General features: G+C 50.2%; 1 protein-coding gene and 1 long non-coding RNA gene across 5 annotated transcripts in view; one reads left to right on the top strand and one right to left on the bottom strand.

The window, feature by feature from the left end:
• Positions 1 to 2,736: 2,736 nt before the first annotated feature.
• On the bottom strand, positions 2,737 to 18,168 carry LOC142836993 (uncharacterized). The gene is made up of 3 exons (XR_012908185.1): positions 18,059 to 18,168; positions 7,987 to 8,081; positions 2,737 to 2,756 (listed from the first exon to the last, which is right to left on the bottom strand). It is a non-coding gene; the product is annotated as an uncharacterized LOC142836993 (long non-coding RNA).
• Sned1 (sushi, nidogen and EGF like domains 1) overlaps positions 6,450 to 24,761 on the top strand; it is a 59,430-nt gene continuing 41,118 nt past the window's right edge. For all 4 annotated transcript variants that reach the window (XR_012908184.1, XM_075951777.1, XM_075951779.1 and 1 more), the window contains exons 1-2: positions 6,450 to 6,790; positions 24,257 to 24,544. Coding sequence is in view for 3 of the 4 variants with exons in the window: in XM_075951777.1 (XP_075807892.1) it covers positions 6,578 to 6,790; positions 24,257 to 24,544 (501 nt within the window). In the remaining variant the exon portion in view is untranslated. The remainder of the gene's footprint in view (positions 6,791 to 24,256; positions 24,545 to 24,761) is intronic.

The raw sequence follows: 24,761 nt of genomic DNA, 5'->3' as shown, positions 1-24,761 counted from the left end.
GGCCACACCCCATATCCAGAGGCCACAGACTCTTCCACATCCAGGAACTGCAGTCCCGGTGCCGTGGCAGGTGGCTGGAAATGGCTCAGCTACAAGTCCGTGACTCGCTGGCCGTGGGAGATAAGAAGCTGTTCCAGCATCTCCCATTTCCACACAAAAAGTGCTGGCAAGTGCCAGTAGGGAATCTTGCTCTGGCGCAATGGAGACACCGAGGCCATCGTTTTGCCAGAACCTGCTCCTGCCTCACCTGATGGCATCTGTAAACCTCTCTCCTATTCAGCAGTGGTCAGAATGGCTTCTCTTCCCCAGGCTCTTTGGCATTGTAAATGGCATTTCCAGTACCTCTGGGTGATCAGTGAGCCTGGTAAATGCTTGCCTACACCACAGGGTGCAGGTTGCCCCACGGCTTGTGCTTCTGCCCGAACCTCCCAAAGCATCTTCAAGGATGCTGGCATGGGGCAGGAAAGGCCAGAGCTCCTGGAGCTCATCCAGTCACAGTCATGTAGCTGTGGCCGAGGTGTATGACGCCTGTCATTGACTCCAAGACCGCCAGACTTAAAACCAGCCATCCTGTCAGACCTTTGGCTGAACTTAGGAACCACACCCTGCGCAGCCGAGGTGGGAAGCAGGCTGGTTCACTGAAGACCGTGTGAAGAAAGATCCTGAGGTTCTGAAAGGAAGAGCACAGGGACCCTTCAGCAGTGGCTTCCCTGGACAAAGGATAAGCGGGCGGTGGCAAAGGTGACCTGCTCTATGCCCACCTACGGTTTCCAGGCACCAGCCAACACTGAGCCAGGCGTAGGAAAGTGGATGGCCTGACCCATCCAGGACTGAGAAAGTGGGGCTTTCTACTTGGGCCTCACCTTCCTCCTTCCCTTGGCTGTAGTTGACCTCCCTGCTCAAGGATCCAAGAGTGGCCCAGAAGCTGGCGATTGGCACAGGAGGCCAGGGAGCTCCTCCATTGCTCATTCAAGGAGCACACTTGCAGTGTCAATGCCTCTTCCTATCCTCGCAGGGTTCACTGGTATCCCGGGGACATCAGTGGGATTGAAGCTGCCAGCTGAGGAGGTATCCCGTAAATGTACCTGGAAGCTGAGGACACACTTTAGCAGTGAGGGGCCTGGGTACTTTTCAGCACCAAAGTGAAAGACGCTGTGGTCCAGCCAAGGTGCTCCCTGGTGATCTGGGGCCTTTACACGGGGTGCTCGGAAGAACATTAAGTACAATGAGGGCTTTCAAGAATGCTGCGCTTTGAGTATTTGAATCACTGCGGGGAATATTGCTGTTACTTATTCAACATAAAAGAATGTATTTGGGGAAAAGGGATTTTTCTAAAGAATATATTGCATTTCTCTAAACATTTTCGAAGGCGTGTGCACATTCGTGTGTGTCAGAGTCTGGTGACTCCTGCCCTGAGCAGAGGGCTGGTGCTTGTGAAAGGCTTTCCCAGCCACGCTCTAAGACCAGTGTGTGGGGGTGAGGAAGCTGCAGCTGGGCCAGGATCAGATAGGTAACTATCTGTTGGTCAAACCCAGGACCCCACAGCTCATTCCATTCGGGCCTTGCCCAGTGGAGCTGCAGGCACAGGAATGCAGACTAAAGAGGACAGGCAGAGGTGAGGCCAAGGAAGGAGGCAGCTGGGGTGAACGATTCAGGCTATGCAGGTGGTGGGGGACCCAGCCTTCTGGCTCTTGTCCTCCCCAGAGTCTGGGAGGAAAGGGTTATGAAACCTCAGTACTAGAATTGCCCAGTCCCACTTCCAAGGGAAGCAGGCAGTTTCTTTTTTTTGGACCGCCCACATTTGGTTCCTGGCCTGTACGAAGTCTGATGGATCCCAACATCCATTTGAGAGGTGCTGGCTTCAGATGGGTGCCTTAGCTCTGCCCCTAACCTGAGCAATCTGAACAGGCTCTCTGGATGTCTATGAAAATGAGAAAGTGGCCCTCAGGCCTGGTCCTGCCACAGTGGAGCCCCAGGGCTCCTCGTAGAGCCTGGAGTTAACACGTATGTTGTTAGACCTGGAACCCGTATGTGGCTCCAGAGATGAGCCTCTGCCTGCTCATCCCCTCCAGGGGTTGAGGAGCACAAAATACAGGCGAGGTATCTCCTCGGGCTCTGAACATAGTAGAGAGACAGACAAACAGGTACAAATACACACAGAGGGCCAAGAATCAGGCATTGATCCGGTTCTTACCAGAGATAACACAAAATCTGACAGACACATGCGATCGTGCAACCTCCACTGAGGGATCTGGGACATACTGAGGGTACTAACATCCTTATTCTCTTGACCCGGGGGCTCTGGCCACGCCCATCCCTGGGATGCCCCAGTCTGGAACCACTGGCCTTACCAGCCTCTCAGGTCAGTGTAGGGAGAAGACAAACAGAACAGAAGGGCTTGGGCCCAGACTGAGAGCTCAGTGTCACGCCGAGATTGGTCAGTGTCAGAGCTGGAGAGCTCAGTATCACGCCGAGATTGGTCAGTGTCAGAGCTGGAGCAGGAGGCAAAGGCTCCTCTTGACTATGTTGGAGCAGAATGCACTCGACATGCCCTGTTTCTTTGAGATGTCTAAAACGCTGACGTTTTTCTTAAAAATACATCCCGTACGGTGCGACGATGAAGATGCATCTGAGAAATGTCACTGGTCAATTTGGTCACTGCAGAGCATCACGAAGTTTGTCACACAAATCGAGGTCCCTGCAGTGTTCCTGGGTGATCCAGTCTTTGGAGACCATCTGGAATATGTGATCCGTACCTGACAGGAAGATTGTTATACGAGAAAATAAAACCTCGCAGGAGGCAAGTAAAGATCTGAACCCCACTCCTTCAGAGGGGAAACCTGAGCTGTTCCCGCCTCCAGAACACACACTTAGGATGGTTGTAAGGGGCACGCTGCTCCGAATGCTGTTTCCCAAATGTTTTCCTTGGCACGATGTCATCGGAGTTTTCCCAAGGCCTTTAAAAATTATCCCAGCAGCGTGACTTTATCAGCTGTGGTTTCTCCAGGTCTACAGGCCTATCCTGTGTCAGCTGCCTCGGTTTTCAGGAAGCAGGAAATAGAGTTGTCCCTGAAGGAGCTGGCCTTCAAGGTACCTGGTGGAGCCCAGGCCTGCATCTGCACGTGTTCCCGGCCACCCTGTACCTCGAGTGGACTCGGAGCTTCCCATAGGCCAATTCCTGCATCACTGCCCACTCAAGCGGGTGGGAAAGCTCTGCCTGAGCCTCACCTGCGTTGGCCTTTTCAGTTCCCATTTGCTTGAAACAAAGCAAGTTGTAGCCATTTGGGGAGCACATGCTGAGCATCAATAGCAAAGGTCACGTCATGGGCGCTGGGGTTGGCAGGCCCCATGTGCACATGCTCTGCAGGTATGGCGTCCTCCCCCTCTGTCGAGGCAGACTGTCTAGTCTCACCTGTGGGTACGCTATGTGCTTCTCCTCAGGAGCAGGGCCCCACCTGCCCTGGGCTCTGAGGCCTCTCCCACCCCATCCTGGAACAGTCAAGGGTCACTAGTGGGGAGGGAGCTTCTGTTTGTACCTCGTGATGGAAAGAGCTGCTGCAGGGGAGCGTGGGTTTCTCCAGCAACATCCAAAAGGAAGGCGGAAAGAGGCAGGGGTGGGCGGCAGCCTCAGGCCCGCTGTGTGGGACGAGCTGACTAGCCCAATCCCCCCGACCAGGCAGAACAACGATAGTGTTCCCCATCTTGACCTTCACGGTTTCCTAAGGCCTGAACATCTGGTGGGTGGCTCTGGGGCTCCCCCACCAAAACAGGCACACACAGTCGGGCCCTAAATTAAAGTGTCACAGGCCTCTTGGGGGGCTCAAGTTTCCTGAGAACATGAGCCTGCTTGATAAAACGATTTTGGTTGTGATAAATGTGGATTTTCTGTGGTAGAGACAAAGGCGCCCTTGAGTCCAGGGGGGGACCTAAAACAGCACGTTGCTGAAAAGTATTTCCTGACAATATTTTTAGCACCTAAAAAAAAAAAACTATTTTCCCCTCGATTTTTGCCCGTGGGTCTTTGTGTGGGGTGTGTGTGTGTGTGTGTGTGTGTGTGTGTGTGTGTGTGTGAAATAATGCCCAGCAACAACAGTGAGGTCTGTGTTAGCCCCACTCCACCCCCAAACCCTGTCTCCCAAGCCTCACTGAAAGTCTGCACAGGGCACCCAGTTGGAGATAGAGGTCAGTGCCACCTCTCTTGGTGGAGATCGGAGGACCCAGCCTGCAGCTGTACCTCCCCACAAGCCCAGTTCTGAGATCAGCCTGTGTCCTCTACCCCGCAGCGGGTCAGGGGGTTCTTGTGGGAAGCAGTCCGGACCCCACTTGCTGCCCACTGCTTTCCATGCCTGGAAGGACGGTCTTCAATCAAGGGATTTATTGAACAACACTGTGTACCTGGCAGTGTACTGAGTCCTGAGGCACCCCGGAAGTTCCCAAGCTGACCCTAGCCCACATCCAGACGTGGGGCTTTGCTGGGACCCTCTGAGGCACCTACGTGGGGGAAGGGTGGCAGGGCTGAGGTGGGGCCGGGCACTCAGGGTAAAGCAAGGCTGTACACGGTTGGAGACAGCAGAGCTGGCTAGTGACGGATTCTGTTTAGTGTCCCAGGGGCAGGAAGGCGAATCTGTATTCCCCTAAACTTCCACCCTTGGGACTGCATTTTCATGTGAGAGAGGAGACTGGAGCTTCCTAGCAGGCACGGAACCCAACAAAGAGGCTAGATAGAGCTCCTGGGTACTGGGTATAGTGACCAAGCCGGCTGGAAGCTCTGGGCTAGAGGAGGCCTTGAGAGGCCTGGTCCTGATGACACTGACTTGGCCTGGTCAGTGAAGCCAGGGAACGTCCCACAAAGCACTCTTAAATCCAGGAGCCTGGCCCAAGGGCTGATCTTTTATAGTTGTTGTTTGGTTTGGTTTGTTTTTGGAGACACAGTTCTCTGTGTAGTTCCCTGACTGTCCTGGAACTCACTCTGGCCTCAAACTCAGAGATCCACCTGCCTCTGCCTCCTGAGTGCTGGGATTAAAGGCATGCGCCACCTCTGTCACCAGGGGCTGATCTTCTATAGCTAACTGTAGAGGTGAACCTTTCCCGTCTCCAGCCTTGGTTTATCCCTCTGCAAAACAGGATCGCCACACAAAGCGAGGTATGTGGGTAAGAGCAAGGCAAGCCAGCCACTAGGCTAGGATGGAAGGAATTGGTCACTTTCAGGCTCTTGCCATTGCAAACAAAGATGTCCTTAAATTTAGTGCCTGTCCCTGACATCACAGTGGTAAGGCTGCTGAGAACAGAATCTGTATAAGCTAGGAACCACTGACTGACACACATAGAACTCTCTGCTATACCTTAAAAAATAGCATGTAATGTTCCTTGCTCTGTTAGGAGCACACGCTTGTTAGAGAGATTTCAGGAAACACGGAAAACGCAAAGCCAGCATAAAACCACCCAGAATCTCAGTAATGGCAGCTGTTACTCTTGCAGGGTTATTTTTCATCTTCTTCTCTTTGAGAGAAATCATCTTGCCTTTGGAGAGCCCAGATTTGGCTTATAGCTATACGTCACCCAATAGCAGGATGTGGGAGTGGACAAGAAGGTGGGGACTGAGGCCCTAGGAGTCAAATCCCTGTAGTGATTCTGGGGACACAGAAATGGATTAGATTGCACTCCTAAGGCAGGACAGCCACTTAAAAATCAATTATCAAGATGAGCAAGGAAGGTTAAGGCACCATAGCAACTGATGTGCCCCTGGGCCTTGATACTGGCTTATCCCACAGGTCTCCCTGATACTTTCCAGCTGTGATTGGTGTCTGATCCCTTCAGATAAAAAAAAAACCCTTACATAGGGAGAAAGCTGTGTAAGTCTTCAAGTCTCCCAGGCTCAAGTTTCACCTTCAATAAAACCAGATAAGGAACAGACCCTAGGACAGGCTTCATCTGGCATTGAAAGTTGGTGACCTAGGCTAGGATTGGGGTGTGGTGGGCACACTTGTTTCATCTAAGTGCTGCAGGACAAAGTGGGCCCAGACTGACATTCTATCAGGGAAAGATGCTCTGGACAGACAGGGACCCAGAGGACACTCAGGAAACCTGTCCAAAATCAGGCCTTAGGGCAACCAGTCAGCTTCAGAACTGCTGGATTAGCCCAGGCGCCCCTGGTGGGCAAGCCCCAAGCTGGTGCCTAGAGAAGGCAGTCCCTCACCTCATGAATGCCCAACTGCAAGAGAGCTCCAGAAGCTAGGGGATCTGGGGGCTGGAGGGGGAACCAACCCAGAACTAGTCCGACTTTAAGAGCCTAGAAACGGGGAGACCTCACTCCGGCTCCCGCCAAGAAGACCAGCAAGTTAAAACTGCCACTATTTGCATGACCCCGCCTCTCCCCGCCCCTCCCGGGTGGCCGCCAAGGCTGACTATTTAAACCCTGGGACCGGAGGTGGGCCGGCGGTCTGCGCTCCTTCCTAAGCAGCGCTGCGCCTGGAGTGCAGCGCGAGCGAGCTAGCGACAGGCGACGGTGCGGCCAGTTGGCCGTGCGGTGACTGCGGCCACCTGCCCGAGCACCCTGGTCCTCCCTCGGAGCCTGGCGATGCGCCGCGGTGCCGCATGGGCGCTGCTGCTGGCCGCAGCCCTGGGGCTCGGGGCTCGCGGGGTGCGCTCTGCGGTGCCCCTCGCCGACTTCTACCCGTTCGGCACGAAGCGCGGCGACGCCGTCACCCCAAAGCAGGACGACGGCGGCTCGGGGCTGCAGCCCCTCTCGGTGCCCTTCCCGTTCTTCGGCGCCGAGCACTCCGGACTCTACGTGAGTAACCCCGAGCTCGAGGGGGCTCCAGGGAGGGCGTCGCTGCCCTCCTCCCCAACTCCCGCTGCTGCAGCAGCCAGCATCTTGGCACCGCAGCAGCCAGAGGTGGAATGAGGACAGCGCTTCCTCTCTCCCGCCGCCAAGGCCGGACAGCGGCTGGCTGGAGAGGCGTGGGCAGGGCGGGGCGAGCAGCCGCCAGGGCACCTAGGCGACAGCCAGGCCAGCGGAGCGCGGCGCGCCCCTCCGGCTCATGGCCCGACCTGTTGGGACATTGGCAGAGTTGTTCGCCAGGCATCCACAGAGCTACCAAGTGGGGACCCTCGCTCCTGTTCCTTCACAGAGCTATGTGGCAGTGGGTATATGGCCTCTGGTCACAGTTTTCCCAGTGGGGCATCTGGCTTGTGATGGTCTCAGCCCTCTCTGGGCCACTTCAGACTCACATGCAGTTAACACCCAAGGCCCGGAGCCAGAAGGAATTCTGGCTTGACATGCTTAATTGTAGAAGACCTGCGCTGGGCAGGGCTGGCAGCTAGGGGCAGTGTGGAGGGGTTTACGCCTCTCTCCCATTCTTAGTCCAAAGGTTGGTCATCCAGGCTCAGACCCTCTAAACGGGACTCCCGAAGGTAATTCCCACCCCCCAACACGGATGCAGGAAAGGTGTCAGTGGATGACAAAGCCTGAGTCTCCTTGTTCCCAGGGTCTGACCCTGAGCCGACCACTTGTGCACAGCGGGGGAGGGGGTGGGGGAGGGGGGGTAATGAGCTGTGATGAAGTGACCACTTAGCGCTAGCCCTGAAGTCTTCCGAATCACCCGATCACCCAATCAGCTTAGAAACAACTGAGCCAACTTGGTCTACAGTTAAAACACCATCTTCTTAACCACAGCCTCTGCCACATACAATGGCAGTCACCATTAGCATTACCACCTCCACTATCAGTACTACCACTGGCTCCTCACCTCTGCCACAGCACTGCCTCTTTCGGCCCCATATTGGCAACCCCACCATCTTGAGCAGTGCCTCCATCACCAGCCTCATAGTCTGCATTCCCATCCTGACATGGAACGTTGTCCACCAGCCTGTCCACCACCACCATCTCCAAAACACCGATCCCCACAGCTGCCAGCATCAACCCACACAGTCCACCATGGTGGCACTCCACAGCCTTCTTGTGCCCACTCAGAATGGCCTCCTCACCTTGGTGGCAGGGTCTGGTGACATGAACAGGGAGGGCATGGAGCGAGAGGAGAGGCAGCCATCACTGAAAATCCCTCTGGCCTGGGACTTGTAAGCTGTAGACAGGAAGAACTGTGCTCAGGGACTCCCCAGCAGGAAGAGGCCGCCTGTACATCTCAGGAACGTGAAGACTCATCCTAACAGATCTCTGTCAGTATGTTCTTTGAGCATTCTGGCTAGCCTTGAATTTTCCACTCCCACATCACAGGTGAAAAATATTATTGAAATGGTTGACCCTCTTAACATGAGAAACCAACCTCTGGCTCCTAGGAAAACATGCACCCTACAGGAGCCTCTCCCCAAAACATACAAAAAAAACAAACAAACCCGCTGATGTGCACAAGGTGTGCGGTGTGCATAGTGTACCCTGCCTTTCCCTCTGCTCGATGGAAAAGAAAGTGGAATTCTTCAGGAAGCCATGCCCATTTATCTAGCCCGAAACAGCCCTTGGGGCATGTGGGTAGGTGACTGTCAAGGCTATATGGAGAAAAGGAGGCATTGGCTCAAGAGCAGAGTGTCTGCTGAGTGTCCCCAGGCCCCTCAGGCTGAGAGGATTCCCCTGCTCTGGCCCTCATTCAACCCCACATAGCAAGAGATGGCGTCAGAAGCTGTCCTTGCCCTCACAGCTTGGTTAAAAGTAGGCTTGTTGAAGGAATGAGTGAAAGAACGCATGCCCCAATTTTCCGTGTTACCCCACATCCCAGCGGGAATCAGAAGTGCCCTGCATGAGATTGGCGCTTCTTATGACTTCCTTAGAGAAATGCAGACATGTTCCCAGCATGACAGCTCTAGCTTGAGGCTGGCCCCTATCTGGGAAGGACCTTCTGTTCTGCTGCTTCCTCGTGCCATAGCAGCTGGCCCGGAAATTACTGAGCGCACACGTTATTGCTGAGGTTTTTTGAAGCTCCTGAGGTAAGAAGTTCCTGGTGGGTTTAGGGTGCTGCCCACCGCCTGCCTGCTGGCTGGAACTTTTACTGCCAGACACTTAGTAAAGATTGAAGCTGCAATATGGCCCTCCGGGCCTGAATCGTGTCTCGCTTGGCACTGGGAGCCCCCGCTGTGGCCTTGGGTAGCAGTTATAACCTGTCTGCTTCTAAGGGAGAGCCATGTGAGCCACGTCCTTCAGGGTGCTGGGCTCCTCCAAGGGCCGGGAGTCTGTTAAGGTGGTACAGTGGCTGAAGTGTGATCAAGGGCTTCCCTAGCTGTGTATCCAGCCCGAGCAGGGTGAAGGAGCCAACGGGGTGCTGGCACTCCAGGAAGCCGTCTCCACCCATCCTCCAGCCATGTTAAGGCTCTGATCTTCCCTGACCATTGCGCCTGAGAAACTACTTACTATACAGGTCTCTGGGAAAACTCTGGAGGCAGTGCATGAACTATAGAGCCCGGGGTGGGAAAACGGCAAGGATTTAGAGGTGAGAGGGTGAGCCCAAAGGTGAGAAGGACAGTTAATAGTCAGCTTGACTCGAACTCTTGCTGACCAGAACAACAGTTCTCACACCCTTGAGGCAAGGCTTGATTCCACACCATCAGAGGTGCTGACCTTCCTACCCTTAGAGCACAGTCCATCTCTACCCTGCAGACACCAGGCCAGAGCGGCGGCTTCTTCTTCTTCTTCTTCTCCTTCTCCTTCTCCTCCTCCTCCTCCCCCTCCTCCCCCCCTCCTCCTCCTCCTCTTCTTCTTCTTCTTCTTCTTCATCTCCTTCTCCTTCTCCTCCTCCTCCTCCCCCCTCCTCCTCTTCTTCTTCTCCTCCTCCTCCTCTTCTTCTTCCTCCTCCTCTTCCTCCTCCTCCTCTTCTTCCTCCTCCTCCTTCTTCTCTTTTCGTATTCTACATGCAATTTTGTCATCTTTGACTTGTTGTTCCTCTTGTGAGCCTCGGTTTGGCTCTGGCATAGAAGACAGTGATTTCTCCCTCTGATGTCAGGGTTTCCTTGTATGCTTGTACTTGGGCCTGGGTTAGAGAGGATTTTCTAGATGGCTAGAGCTGGTAGCCAGGGGTCCTGTACAGAGAGGGCTAGACTTGGGAAAGTAGAACCAGTCTGTGAGTGAGACGTGCAAGTGAGGAAGCTGAACTTAGGGCTCAGATGTATCCAGCTGTTTTCTTACTGTGCCCCCACAGGGGGACCCAAACTGAAGTCCTGTTTGCTCCCTAGACCACTTCTCAGAATCTGCAGTCACTGTAGTCCAGGCTCTGTCCTCTGCAAGTGTATCTTCACTTGATGCCCAGTTCCTAACCTTCCTTACCATCTGCCCTCTCTACTTGTAGACACAGCAGAGCTGAGAGCACCAATGAGATCCGTGTCTCTTCCCCTTCCCACACTTGCCTGGCTCCTCTAAGAGGCCTTTCCTGAACAGACCCCTCACTGCCGAGCACTGCCTCTTTACTTCTCTGAATGTTTCTCTGACGCTTGTCTTATGGCTAAGATGTGAACCCCAACCCCAAAGGCCAGGACAACAGGTGTATAGAAACGATAGCGCAAACAGCGGCAGCCTGGCCAGAGCAGGTGCGACTTCTCGTTCCAAATTCCAGAATGCTCACAGCACCATGCCGATGGTGGCCTTTATTCTCTCTCCTGTTAAGGGCAAAAGGGCATGAAGTTGGATGTTTTCTATCCAGCCTGGCAGTCTCTCTTTTTTCAACAGAAGCCTTTATAGTGTTTGCGTTTGATAACGGTTACCAGTATGGCTGGCTTAGCCTCCTGATTTACTGTTCACATGTGAAATTAATTACTTTTCTCCTCTAGTAGCATTTGGAGTAACTGCCAGTACTAGTCAGCAGTGGTGAAGATCCTAGATGGGCACCAGCTCAATTTTTCTCATCTTCGATGATGTAAGTTATGTGTTCAGCAGTAGGACCTTGCCATCAGGCTACGGAGAGTGAGCAACAGCTTTAGTCTAGAATGTTGAGGAGCAAGTGGGACCCCTTTGGCCAACATTCTGTCTTCAGATAGAACTGCACTCCTCATTCAATGTCAGGACCTTGAAATAGCATCCATCTGTTTCCCCATGCTGCTGCATGCTATTGTCATAGTTTCACATAGGTAAGAAGCCCAAATAATACACTGCTAATATTATCTGTAAACAGCCAATTGTCATCTATAGAGACTTTAAAATTAGACAGTCTTTTCTGTTTACCCAGCTTTGCTGTTTCCAGATTTCATTCCTTATGTAAAAGTGCCTTCCCATTTCACACTATTCCAGCAAGACTTCCTGTGACATTTCTTGTAGTGTTCACTTGATGTGCATAAATTATCTTGTCTGAGAAATGGGTTTGTTCACCTTCCTTTTGAAAGCTGTGTCTGCAGTGTGGCTGTAGAATTCTGGGTTGAACATTCCATTTTTAAAGGAAGTGCTCCACTGACTTTGCACAGTTCTAACAGAATGGCTCCTGCCATTCTCGTGTGGCTGGACGGGGTCTAACATGTCTTCTTCCCTCTGACTGCAAGATTTCCCTTTTGCCCCTGCTTCCCAGTGGTTTGATTCTCAGGTGTGTTACTGTGGTATTTTTAACCTTTCTGTTCAAGGTTCATACATACATACTCCTCACAGCCTGTGGTTATATGGTTTTCATGATATTTGAGAAACTTCTGTTATCTTCAAGGAATTCTTCTGTCCTTTGCTGCCCTCATTTGAAGACTCACTGTGGGCACTTCCTACTGTGTGCTGCTGCCCGGAGCTCACTGAAATGTTCTTCTATCATTGGTAGTCCCTTCCCCTGGGCCCTTTATTTTCAGTAGAATTTTTTTATTACATGTTATTGATTTGCGAAAATGGGCGCGTATCATAGCACACATTTGAAGGCCAAAGGATACTCTGCAGGAGTTGGTTCTCTCCTTCCACCATGTGGGCTCCAGGGACAGAATTCAGGTAGCCACCTTTACCTACTGAGCCCTCTCCCTGACCTGGTTTGGGATGTTTCTTTTCTTTTTTTTTTATTTTCCTGTTTTCTGTTTTCTTTCTTTTATTTAAAATAAGTTCTTTTCTCATATAATCCATATTGCATCCTGATTATGACTTTCCTTTACCCTTTTCCTCCCAGTTCCTCCCCCATCTCCTCTCCCAAAAGGTTCATTTCCCCTTCTGCCTCTTATTAGAAAAGAACAAGCTCTTAACAGATAATAATAAAATGTAATAAGATAATTAAAAAAAAAACTATTACATTGACGTTGGATAAGAAAAGCAAACAGAAGGAAAAGATCCCAAGAGAAGGTACAGGAATCAGAGACCCACTCGTTCACACACTCAGGAGTCTTATAAAAACACTAAGCTGGAAGCCATAATATAAACCCAAAGGACCTGGTACAGACCCAGGCAGGCCCTGTGCATGCTGCTTCAGTCTCTGGTCATATTGATTTAGAGGGTGTTGGTTTGTTTTCGTTATTGTTTTTTGTTTGTTTGTTTTTTGCGTGTGTTGTTTTACTGTTGGCCCAGCGACCGCACCTGAATCTACTGCTGTTTCAGCCACCGACTGCAGCTCCACCATCACTCTCCCGCTGCTCAGGCCAAGCCTAGGCGTGACTCCCCTTTCCACCAGAACTGCATGCAGCAAGATGTAGTTTTTAACTTAGTCTCTGTCGTTCTATTTTACCAATAAAGACCTCGGAATCTGATGCTGGGGTGAAAACCTGCTAGCTCAGAGAGGCCCGAGAAGCAACCAATTGGCCTTCCTCCTTATCCAGCAAGTGAGAGCCTCTCCTTCCATCCCAAACCAAAGACCACCAAACCAAAGTCCCTCCCTACTACTTCCTGTGCATTTCTCTGTTTTCCAGACTCCTTCTAATTCTCTATGCCTACTTCCTGCCAACTAGTTGCTGGCTCTGCCTCCTGACCCAAGGTTTTATTTAATTAACACAAACTCAGGGTTCACAGTGTGATCAAATATCCTGCAATGTGTGTGTGTATGTGTGTGTGTGTGTGTGTGTGTGTCCGTCTGTCTGTCTGTCTTCCATCTTCTCTGGTTCTTTCTGCCTATTCTTCTATGGTGTTCCCTGAGCTCTGAAAGGAGAGATTTGATGGAGACATTCTATTTAGGGTCAAATGTTCCAAAGTCTTTCACTCTCTGTGTAATGTTTGGCTTTAGGTCTCTGTATTTGTTCCCATATTCTTCAGAAGCTTCTTTGATGCTGACTGAGTAAGGAACTGATTTATGCTTGTAACAGAATGTTATTAGGAGTCATTTTATCACTACAACTTTTTTAGACCAGTAGTATTTGGTTTTATCCTAAGTCCCTTGGGTATCTATCTATCTATCTAGTCTCTGGTTCTTGGTTACTCAAGCAGTGTCAGGTCTGGGCTCCATTTCATGGAGTGGGCCTTATGTCAAATCAGATATTGGTTGGATACTCCCACAAGGTTTGTGCCACCATTGCTCTAGCATTAGCGTTGCAGACAGGACACCATTGTAGATCGAAGGGTTTGTGGCTGGCTTGATGTTTATGTTTCTCTTTTGGTAGAATGCAGACTATTTTCCTGTACCAAAGACACTAGCATGTAGAGATGAAGGCTCTCTACGTTCAATGAGTTGTGCAGGTATTGTCTTCAATAATGGGGCCTTGCTGTCAGCTTATGGAGAGCAACTTATTGTCTTGGCAATAGCCTGGATTGTTTGGGGATTCCCATGGGCCCCCTTTGGCCAAGAGCTCATATTAGGGATCCCAATCCCAGCACTAGAAGCTTCATTTGGTGACAAAGAGATGTCCTGTTGAGATTCTGTCTCCCCATCATTTGGGGATCACTATATATATATATGTATATATATACATATATATATACACACACACACATATATATATATATGAATGTAATCTAAATGAAATATATATGTCTCTGTGTGTGTGTGTGTGTGTATTTAGGAAGCTTCTACTGTATTAAGTTTCCATACTATCCTTCAAATTGTTCTTAATTTTATCTCTTTCTGTAGTCCCATTCTCAATCTCCTCTCTCCTTCCCCTCCTCACCTTATCCTCCTATTCCAGCCCCCCATATCCAATCATACGTATCTATTCTATTTCCCCTTTTCTTAAAACAAGTATCTGTACCCTCTAGTCCCTTACTCTATACCTACTCTCTGTGGTTCTACAGATTGTAGCTTGGTTATCATTGACTTAACAGCTAATACCTACATATAAGCAAATACTTACCAGAATTGTCTTTCTAAGTCTGGGATACCTCACCCAGGATGACTTTTTTTTCTAGTTCTGTCAATTAGCCTGCAAATTCCATGATGTAATTTTTTTAACGGCTAAGTAATACTCCATTGTGTAAATGCACCACATTTTCTTCATCCATTCATCTATCAAGGGACATCTAGGTTGTTTCCACTTTCTGGCTATTATGAATAGAGCAGTAATGAACATGGTTGAGTAAGTGTCTTTGCAATAAGATGAAGCATCCTTTGGGTATATGCCCAAGAGTTACCACTGGTATAGCTAGGTCTTGAGGTGTTTCTAATTGCTGTGTTTTCATGGTCACTGATAGTCTGATCTGCAGGCCTCCTATTCATATTATTCAGTGGCCTTTGTTTTGCTTTTGTCCTTGTTTTCAATTCTGAGGATTAAACACAGGGTTTGGGCATGCTAGATAAATGTTCTGTCACTTAGGTACATCCTCAGCCCTTGGTTTTTCAAGACAGGATCTCACTATATGTCTTAGACTAGCTTGGAACTAGTAATCCTCCTGCCTCAGCTGCCCCAGTGCTAAGATTACAGGCATTTGCTAGTATTCCTGACTCAATGTATTTTTATTTTAGCTTTTTCATCTGTTTGTGTGTACACATTCACAAGTGTGAGTGAGCATCCGTGTTTGTGTGCGTGTGTGTGTGTGTGTGTGTGTGTGTGTGTGTGGACCAGAGTTGAACCCTGGTCTCTCATTGGCCTGGAGCTCACCAGCTCAACTAGACTGAATGGCCAGGAAGTCCTAGGGAGCCACCCATTCCTTCTCCCCCAGCACTGGGATTACAAGTGTGAGCCACCACACTCAGCCCTGTTATGTGTGTTCTAGGGCTCACACTCAAGCCTTGATTGTGTAGCAAGCCCTTTACCGAGTGAGCTATCTCCTAGCCCTCAACTGTTTTATTTTTTTTTTACTCATAGTTTTATTTGGATTGTTTCTGCATCTTTTATTTCTTTTTTCCTTCCACTGATGTCTTATATTTATAATAGTTGCTTCAGTACTAATTTTAGAAAGTAATTTTAATGAAGTACTTTGACTGTACATAGGCCTGAAAAAATAAACTAAGAAGGAATAGTAAACAAATACGGAATTCCGGATGTAGTTTTGTGCTTCACTGAGGTATGTGTTTGTAGCTCTGAAACTAATGGAGGGGTAAACATACAGAGGATAATGTGAATGTTGTAGTTTCTTCCCGTGACTGTGATGAAACACTAACAAAGAAAAAAGCAATTTAGAAGAAGAAAGGATTTATCTAGCTTACGCTCCCAAGTCACAATCCATCATTAAGGGACATGAGGGCAGGAGCCATGGAGAAGTCCTGTTTGCTGGCTCATCCTCAGGCTTACTTGCTTGCAAGCTCGTGCCTAGCCAGCTTCACTATACATCCCAGGACCACCTGCCTTGGTGTGGTCCTGCTACTGCCCACACCAGGCTGGACCCTCCTGCATCAGTTGGGAATCAAGACAGCGCATCTCCACATGGGGTCCCAGGCCTCTCAGGTCTAGGTAATTCCTCAGTGAGGGCTTTCCTCTCAGATGACTCTGGGCTGTGTCAAGTTGACAAAGCTAAATGGGACAGTGAGCATCACTGTGAGAGATGACAACTGCAGATTCAGAGAGGAGGAAAGCACAAATAAAGGGTGGCTTTGTGTCGGGTTTGAGTTGGACGGATCATTTTAAGCACGCAGTACCTACATCTCTGTGTACGTTGTGATAATGGATCCCGACGTGGCTATGTAGGCATGACGTGTGTACACATGCATCCATGCAGTCATGTCAGAAATCGTCCTCCAGGGTGATAAGTAGAGCTGAAAAATTCTCATCAACCAAGAACATTATGGTGACTTTGTACAACACATTACTGGTGTGCTTGTGATGAGGAAAGCTGTCTACACAGAGGGTCAAGCAAGTGAGGCTGCCTAGCCAGAAAGCCCCGGGGATCCGGTTTCTACCCTCCCCAGTGCTGGGATGACAAGCATGCCACAACACCTGCCTTTTAATGTGGGTTCTGAGGATCAAACTCATGTCCTTGTGCTTTTGAGGCAGGACTGAGCCATCTTCCCAGCCTGACGTGTGTGTGTGTGTGTGTGTGTGTGTGTGTGTGTGTGTGTGTGTATACACTTCTTTACAAATCAGGGCAAATTATTTGCTCAACCAGCTTTCCGTTATTAAGCCCCACTGCATACAACCACAGCCCTGCCCCCTTGCACTTGGGAATCAGTACATGCTTGTGTCTCCTAAAGGCTCTGTATGCCTGGTTGGGAGTACAAAGAGAGAGACTGGGGCAGCTTCTAGACAGACCCCTGAACCTGAACTTCCACACCAAGGTCTGCCTAGCCCACACTATCCTCTGAGCTTGTATGGAGCTTGTCAAGGGTCAGACATAACCCCTTGAGCCTGTGAGAATGACCTTGGGCAGACATCTGCCACCTTTGCTAGATGGCAGGATGGGAAGCAGAGCAGGCCCAGGAGCCTTGGAGGCCCACTGGGGATGAGTACTGGGGAAGGACCACTGTACCAAGAAGTCCCAGCTCTGTGAGGGAAGCAGGAGGCCACATGCTTGGCCTGGAAAGTCTACCTCTGACATGGATGCTACAGCGCTGCTGGACGGCCATCAAGGCCCAAAGTCTCAAGAGAGTACAGGAGGCAAGTGGCCTAGCCAGGGACAGACACAAAAGAAGGTTTGGACACCAGGCAAGGTACAGTCATAACTCACTGGCCGGGCATGTCCAGGGGGGTGGGTTCTGGCCCTGCTGAACGTGAAATTTAAAGAGCATCTGGCCAGGTGTGTTGAAGGTGACACAATGGCCCCATTTACATAGGACAGTTTGAGACAGCTGGAGACAGAACATGAGCGAGAGCATCACTGACCACACTCAGTCACAAACTTACACCAAGTACAGGTTCTACATCATCAGACAGTGGTAACTGAGGACAGAGGGCAAGAGAAAGGATGTACCCCTCCCAACCTGAGCACAGACCACAGCTCCAAGGACCCCTCTTCCTGGACATTATCCTGACTGTCCCTAGTGACTCTCCTGTCCCTCTCACAACCACTTATACGGCTCTATGATGCCTAACCCTGTACCAAGGTGTTTTGCTGGGGGTGGGGTGGGGAGACCTTCCCTCCATGGCTGAGAAGAAAGGATGCTCACACAGCAGCCCTCCCTGCAAGCTGCCCAAGACACCAGCCCCCACTGTGTCTGCAGAAGGAATCTTAACTACCCAGAAAGCTGCCAGGAAATGAATGACATGCCTACAGTCATCAAAACAAGTGTCAAAAGGCTAGGGTCAGGAGAGCTTTGTTATTTGGGCTGGGAGAGAGAAGTCCAAGCCGAAGGAAGGAACCCAGGTGACGCCCTCTCTGATCTGATGTTTGTATAACTGGAGCAGCCTCTCTGGTAAGCCAGAGCCCCTACCCAGAGCAGCCTCTGGCCTTGGACTCCAGGGTGTTGGCCCAGGCTCAGGCCACATTGCACTTAGTCTCTCAGGCCATTTCCACGTTCCTGACTTCAAACAAGTCGGAAATGCCAACAGCCCTGCCTCTCCGCTTCCTTCAGCCAGGGCTGCCTTCCGGCAGGAGCCAAAGCGGGGAAATGGGGGTTGGGGGGAGGCAACCGGAGAGTGTGGATATGCTGGTGTGTAGGCAGCCCCACACCATCCAGGATGCTCCGCCTCCTCCACCTCCCGCAGTGTTCATGGTCACTGCTGCTTCCTGAGACCTCCCGGCCTCCCAAGGCAGCTGGACAGCTGGACAACTGACAAGGAATCTTCCCCAGGGGAAATCTCAGCCTGCTCCTGGTATAGCTAGCTACAGTCAAGGAGGGGAGGGCACCCCTGGGGAGCAGGGGCCATCTGTACTCACCTCTGTCCACTGCAGACTTTACCGGCAATCATCCTGAAAGCTCCTCCTGGGACCTCTGTCACCCACGCTGGATTGTGATGTGACATCCAGGTGGCAGCCTTGTTTAATCTCAACAACAGGTGCTCAGCCCGAAGAGAAGACAATGTTCCTGAACTGACCCCAAAGCTGCAGGTCCCAGAGGAGACCTGGGAGTGGCCAACAGGAAGGCCCTGCCTAACTTTCAGGGAAGGGCTGGGAAAGGCCATGATTGTGAACCAAAGCCAGGCATGTAGTAGCACCCTCAGTCTGCAGATCCCTAGAGAACGTGGCCCCCTCCTTGCCCAGGGTGGCAGGCTTCCTGGGGGAGCTAGCATTTCTGCAGGTGTCTGGATGAGTATCAAAATGGGTCTTGGGACAACATCTGGACTCATGATTGGATTTTTGAGGAGCCAGTGGCCAAGCAGCAGACTGTCTGGTAGTCACCTCTGAAGCCAGGACCATACGTGATGGCTACTCACGTAGGAATGCCTGGCATCCACAGTTCCCAAGGGCATCCGTCAGGGACTCAAGTCTCATTCATTCTCCTTGTTTTCCATGCTGTACTGCATGCTTCACAAAGTGGTACTGAAGTACAGAAAAACTATAATAAACTTGACATCTTTCAGGACCTGAAGGAGAGGGCTACCAAACACTCCCTACATCTCTGGCCTGAGCCTTGTGTACCTCCCCAAGAGATTCGTGGACTCCATCTAGAGAAAGGAAGCCCACGAAGCTCTGCCCAGGAAAGCGAGCTTGCCAGCCCAGCATCTGGGCCCCAGTACCTGCTTGGCTGTGGTCCTGGTACTGCCCTGTCCTGGCAGGGGAACAGCGCCAGCTTGTTCTGCCTCCTTCCTGGACACCCGCACCCCCAGCTCTGGTCCTGCTCCTACCCTGAGAAGAAGAGCAGTCTGGGGTGGAACATAGGAGACCACAAAGGCCAGAGGCCTCTCTGTACACATGGCAAACCTCACACCCTGAGGCAGGAAGGAAAACTCAGGAAGCTGAAGTGGCCAAAAGAGTGAGTGGCTGTGGGGAGGGGCAGTGCAGCAGGGGCCATACCCTGTAGGTAGCCCATCTCCATTGGTCACCCAAGTCCAGTCCCAAAGACACTGGCCCCCTCTCAGGCAGAGTTGCCTTTGTCATCTGCATCTTCTAACCCTTACGTCTTTTCTCTAGAACAGTCGGAAAGGGATTCTTGATGTGTGCTAAGAACAAGGAAATGTAACGCAGACCCTGCTTGTCTTCCCTTCCGGAAAAGGTCCGGAGCTGCCCACTCTACCTGCACCCCACCTCTGGGCAGCCATCCCTGTCCAGCCCCTGCACACAGCATTGACAAGGCCCCTCCACAGTCTACCCCAGCCACAAGCAAATGCCACCTTCCTTCCCTCACTGTGTCCAGGGTGGCTCGTCCCTGCTCCTGATGGCACTGTGTGCTCCTCATCGTTACTGTGTGGCTGGCAGAACAGACTATGAGATATTTATGTGTTTTACAGTGCTTGACAGTCGGGGCTGTTCTGGGGTTTGTTTTAGTTAAAATTTGCAGCTTTATTGAAGTAAAATTGGCAAAATGACCTAAGTATATGTATTCAGGTTTTATGCGATGCAGCGATTTGGGGTATGTCGAGAATGACTGCCGTGAGCATTCCTTCACGTGGGCTTCCACAGGCGGGAGGTAATCTAGTGTCAAGCAAACGATACTGTATTTCTAATGCAGCCAGCACCACTGGACTGGAGCACTTACATAACTAAATGATAAAGACTAGAATGCCATTTCAGCTGCTGCTTGTCACGCCCAGTCCACTCTCCAGGTCTTAAAGCCATACTTCTACTCCCTGCTCTGTGGGTTTGGTGTTTTTAGATTCCACACATGAGCTCATGTGGCAGTTGTCTTTCTGGACCCGGGTTATTTCACTTCTCCTGGGGTCATCCAGGCTCAGCTCATGTTGTTGCGAATGGGAGATTGTTTTCTTTTACAGCTGGGTATGGCCAGTCCCAGAGGATGAAGAGCTTCAGGTTCAGACGCCCTCCAAACCTTCCCACATACCCCTCCTTGCTCTCTTTCAAATTAGTGGCCTCTCTTTTTCACTAATTGTTGTTACATATATATATAATATATATATGCATAAATATTCCTAAATACTCAACTACAACCTGCTCAGCCTCTATAATGTTTTTTGTATCTAAGTTTTGAGGGCTGAGCAACTGGTGTGCTCCTCCCTGAGGAAGACTGTTTCTCCTGCTCTCAGCATTCCTTATATATGTGTACTGGGGATTTTCTCCCTCAATTGTAATTTAGATTGATGAAAGTTAGTTTAACCTTAACCGGCCGGGCAGTGGTGGCGCACGCCTTTAATCCCAGCACTCAGAAGGCAGAGGCAGGTGGATCTCTGTGAGTTCGAGGCCAGCCTGGTCTACAAGAGCTAGTTCCAGGACAGGAACCAAAGCTACAGAGAAACGCTGTCTCAAAAAAAAAAGAAAGAAAAGAAAAAGGAAATTAGTTTAACCATAAATAAATTTGTTTCTAATGTAAGTCACATCTTCCTAACAAAACCCCAGTTTGATAACCATGAGTAATTTATCCCGCGTCCATATCTCCAAGTAACTGTCCATCCAGAACAGGCCATGTGAGCCTCGTAAAGCGTCCCTCTGTCTGCACTTCTTTACTGAGTGTCTGGGGACAGCGCAAAGGCCCAAGTGGATGCCTCGCACGTTGTGGGTTTGCTCTCTTAGCTGAGAAGCTTGGCTCTTACCGCAAGCCTGCTCTTCATCCCCAAGAGGACAATATTTCATCTCTCAAGGCTGCGCTCTGCGAACACAATCCAAGGAAATGACCTTGCCGATAGCCGACAGGGACTGGCATTCTTGTTTCCAGCAAAAGTCTAGGCTCAGGGCCACAGTGAACGCTTCCCCCGTCAGGCTACCCCTCGGCCCACATATTCTTGACCAAACCAGAGGACATTCTGAAATGCCCCACCGTGGTCACGAAGTAGCCTATTCCCATTTGCCCTCTCATCTACTGAGACCCCATTAGGTGTAAAGCCATTGCATCTGCCTGATGGGTGTGAAGTTATGTTCACCTCTAGTGATCCATTTGCCCTCATGGTCTCTTTTATTTGATGATAATACAACCGTGCCAGCTGTCCTTTGGCTAGCATCTGGTTTATCTTCACTAGAACCTCTAATTAATTTTAACGTATTGTGTGGCTGGAAGAGATGTCTTTATCTCTATCCCTCATGCTGTTCCTTCCCTCTGACTGACAACTGATTCTGTCTCTGCCCCTTACCATTCTATCTGGTCCATCCTTAATATTTTTCATCCTATTTTGAGTATTTTAACTGCCCTCTCTCCATCAAGCATGTTCAGCCTCTGGGGTCTCAACAATTCTCCAGATGGTACAGATAACCTTTAATACATCAGGAGTCATTAATAGGCCCCCTTGTACCTTTACTCCCCACTGGAACAGCTGTGGCCTGAGGGGACCTCAGTTTGATGCCTTTTCCAGTCTCTATGCTTTTTCTGTCTTGAGTTTTAATTTGTAGATTTCCTCACTCATTCATTAACCACAGTGTTCCTTTTGATCATTGTCCACTTGGATTTAAGCTCTGGCTTCTTCCTTCTTTCCTTCTTGAATCTCTGACCTTACATCTCCTGCCAACTTGAAGTTGACCCAACTTCTTTAAGTATGGGTCTATATTTTTAGGTATGCCTTTGTTACTGCTTGTGTGAATTGCCTTCATGTAACTTCTGAGTCTAGGGCTTTATGCCGCACTGTTGTCTTCTCGTGCGCTGGAGACGTAACTCCACTGTTCTCAGGCTTCCATAGTTCCCAGGAAAAGTCAGCTGTCTGCACATGAGCCCCCCCTAACTTGTTAGCTCTCTTCTTTCAGAATGGCTTCCTGCAGTTAGTTTCCTACTTTTCTAGCACGGGTTCAGTGTGGCTTTATTTTTTGTTTTCCCAGCTACTTGATCCCTGAGGTTTTTGAATGTACAGCTCCGCGACCTTCATCGATCCTGGAAGGCTCTCGCACTGTCTGTCTCCTTTCCTTCTCTCTGGTGTTTGTGCTGGTTCTTTTGTGCCCCTCACCTTTATTCTGATTCCTCCATCTTATCATCCTTGTGCTCAAACCAGAGAGTTTCTTAACTGACATTTTGGTTTCAGTCCACTGCTTTTCTGTAATTGCATCAAATCTATTTTGAAATCTCATTACCTTATTATATGTATTGATTCCTTGTTATATTTGGCTTTAGAAATACTTCTTTTTTTTTCAGGTTTTTTGACACAGGGATTCTCTATAACTTTGGAGACTATCCTGGAACTTGCTCTGTAGACCAAGCTGGCCTCGAACTCACAGAGATCCACCTGCCTCTGCCTCCCGAGTGCTGGGATTAAAGGCATGCACCACCACTTCCCAGTTGAAAATACCTTCTTTTATAATTATCATCAAGATTTTTTTTATCACAACCATTTCCTCCCAATTTTTATTGTAATAAAATATACAGCTTCAATGTTAGGTATAAACAGTTCAGCAGTGTTAACAGGCATTTAATTGGCTGTGTTAACCATTACCATCTGCCATGCTCTTCCACAGCCTGGGTCTCACAACCCTGACTAGGGACAAGGTACTGAAGAAAGGACAGAACCACAGACGCATGTACAGAGAGCTGCGGTCATACGGCTTGGGTTATCTGATGGAGAAGCTGCAGTACCCTAGAAGCTCAGCATGTCTATTATAGACAGGGAGCCGAGGTTATTGTATACAGCTGAGCAGGAAGCAGGCTTAGCTCATCTTGGTAGGAGCAGTCTCTGTAGGAGAGCAGTCTTCGGGCTGTAAATATTTCGAGTGGACGTTTCTGCACACATTGTCAACATTTGTACTCAGACCCAAGGCATCAGGGTCCTAGACGTGACTGTGTCCATGCCAACAATACACATCCACTCAGGACCTTAATCCCTCCCTACAGCCACCACCCATCCAAGCAAATCTTTGTATCTTCCCAAACTGAAACCCTATACTGATTAAGTAACAACTCTCCATTGCCCCCTTCCTTAGCCCATGAAAAATACCAATCTTCCTTCCACCTCTGTGAGTTTAATGATCTGGAAGCTTTGAGTAAATGGATTCACGCAGTATTTATCTTTATATTTCACTCGTCGGGATGCCATTAAATTTCATCCACATTATCGCATGTCAAGGTATTTTCCCTTTTAACAATGCCCCATTTTTTGCATGTGCTGTGTCGTCTTGTTGACACGTTTGTTCATCAGTAGACACTTGGGTTGCTTCCAATGTTTAGATATTGCTAATAATGTTGTGATATAAATGATGCTGTATAGTGCTAGTACAGGTCTCCTCAGAATGAAGCCCAGAGTATGCCCAGGCACCACTGCCTGACACCCTGTGAGGTCAGAGCTAGCTGCAGTCCACCTGACTGCTATAACAAAGTATCTTACACTGTGCAACCTGGAGGCAATAGGAATTAATTAACAGTCCTGGAGCCCGAGAAGTCCAAAGCACTACCAGAGTCCATAACTGGTGAGGCCTGCCTTCCTGTTCATAGAAGGGAGTCTTGCTGTGTCTTCACGTGGCAGAAGGGACCCTGGGCTTCTTTCGTAAGGGCATTGGTCCCATTCACAAGGCTCAACCCTCTTAACTGTGCCCTTGACTTAACGATTTTGACGCATGGCAGGTAGTATAGCCAAGTCTCAGAGGTGAGAAAACCAGAATGCAGAGAGGCAGGCTAAATTGTCGCAGACTGCATAGCTAGTGAGTTGCAGAGTTGGGGCCAGAGCCTCCTGCCCATCCTGAGGTCCAAACACATACTGCCCAACTTGACCATCACAGACTTTCCAAGCCATGCTGAGCCTCCTGTTTACTCTCACGCACTTGGCTCAATGAAAGAATGCTGACCCACCTCCCAAGGCCTCTGGCTAGAGTATGATACACCTGGGTTGTTAGCAGCAGGGCAGAGCCTGGCCCTGAGTACGAGACCTGCACGAGAGGATAGAGCAGGACTACCTGGTTCCATTCCAGGGGTAAGGAGCTGCCAGCCAGCCTGGGATGCCTGCCTGAGCTGGATCCCTCTTAAAGGATGCTGGGGGTAGGGCAAATGAGACGCCGCTGGGTTGACCACCTTCTGCAGTGCCCAGTCCATACCTGTCCTGGTTTTCTGCCTCACAGGTGAACAATAACGGGATCATCTCCTTCCTGAAGGAGGTTTCTCAGTTCACCCCTGTGGCCTTCCCCATTGCCAAAGACCGCTGTGTGGTGGCAGCCTTCTGGGCAGACGTGGACAACCGACGTGCAGGCGACGTCTACTACCGGGAGGCCACTGACCCAGCCACGCTACAGAGAGCCACAGAGGACATCAGACGGTACTTTCCTGAGCTCCCGGACTTCTCTGCTACCTGGGTTTTTGTTGCCACCTGGTACCGCGTGACCTTCTTTGGAGGCAGCTCCTCTTCCCCCGTGAGTCCAGGTGGCTGTGTGGCCTGGGAGGGAGGCTGCGTGGTTGGGACCCTGCCGAGGCAGGCCAGGTAGAGACGGTCTACAGCCAGAGAGGACTCTGGGCTTAAGGTTGTGTCACCTTTTTCTGAGATCACAGGGCCAGGGTGGTGGAGGACAGAGCCTCGCCTTTCTAGGCCCAGCACAGCAGTTGGCAGGAGGGAGCTGCATAGGTGCTAGG

The sequence above is a fragment of the Microtus pennsylvanicus genome, chromosome 17 (assembly GCF_037038515.1).
Source record: "Microtus pennsylvanicus isolate mMicPen1 chromosome 17, mMicPen1.hap1, whole genome shotgun sequence".
NCBI lineage: Eukaryota > Metazoa > Chordata > Mammalia > Rodentia > Cricetidae > Microtus > Microtus pennsylvanicus.
This window is presented reverse-complemented; position numbering and strand designations above follow the sequence as displayed.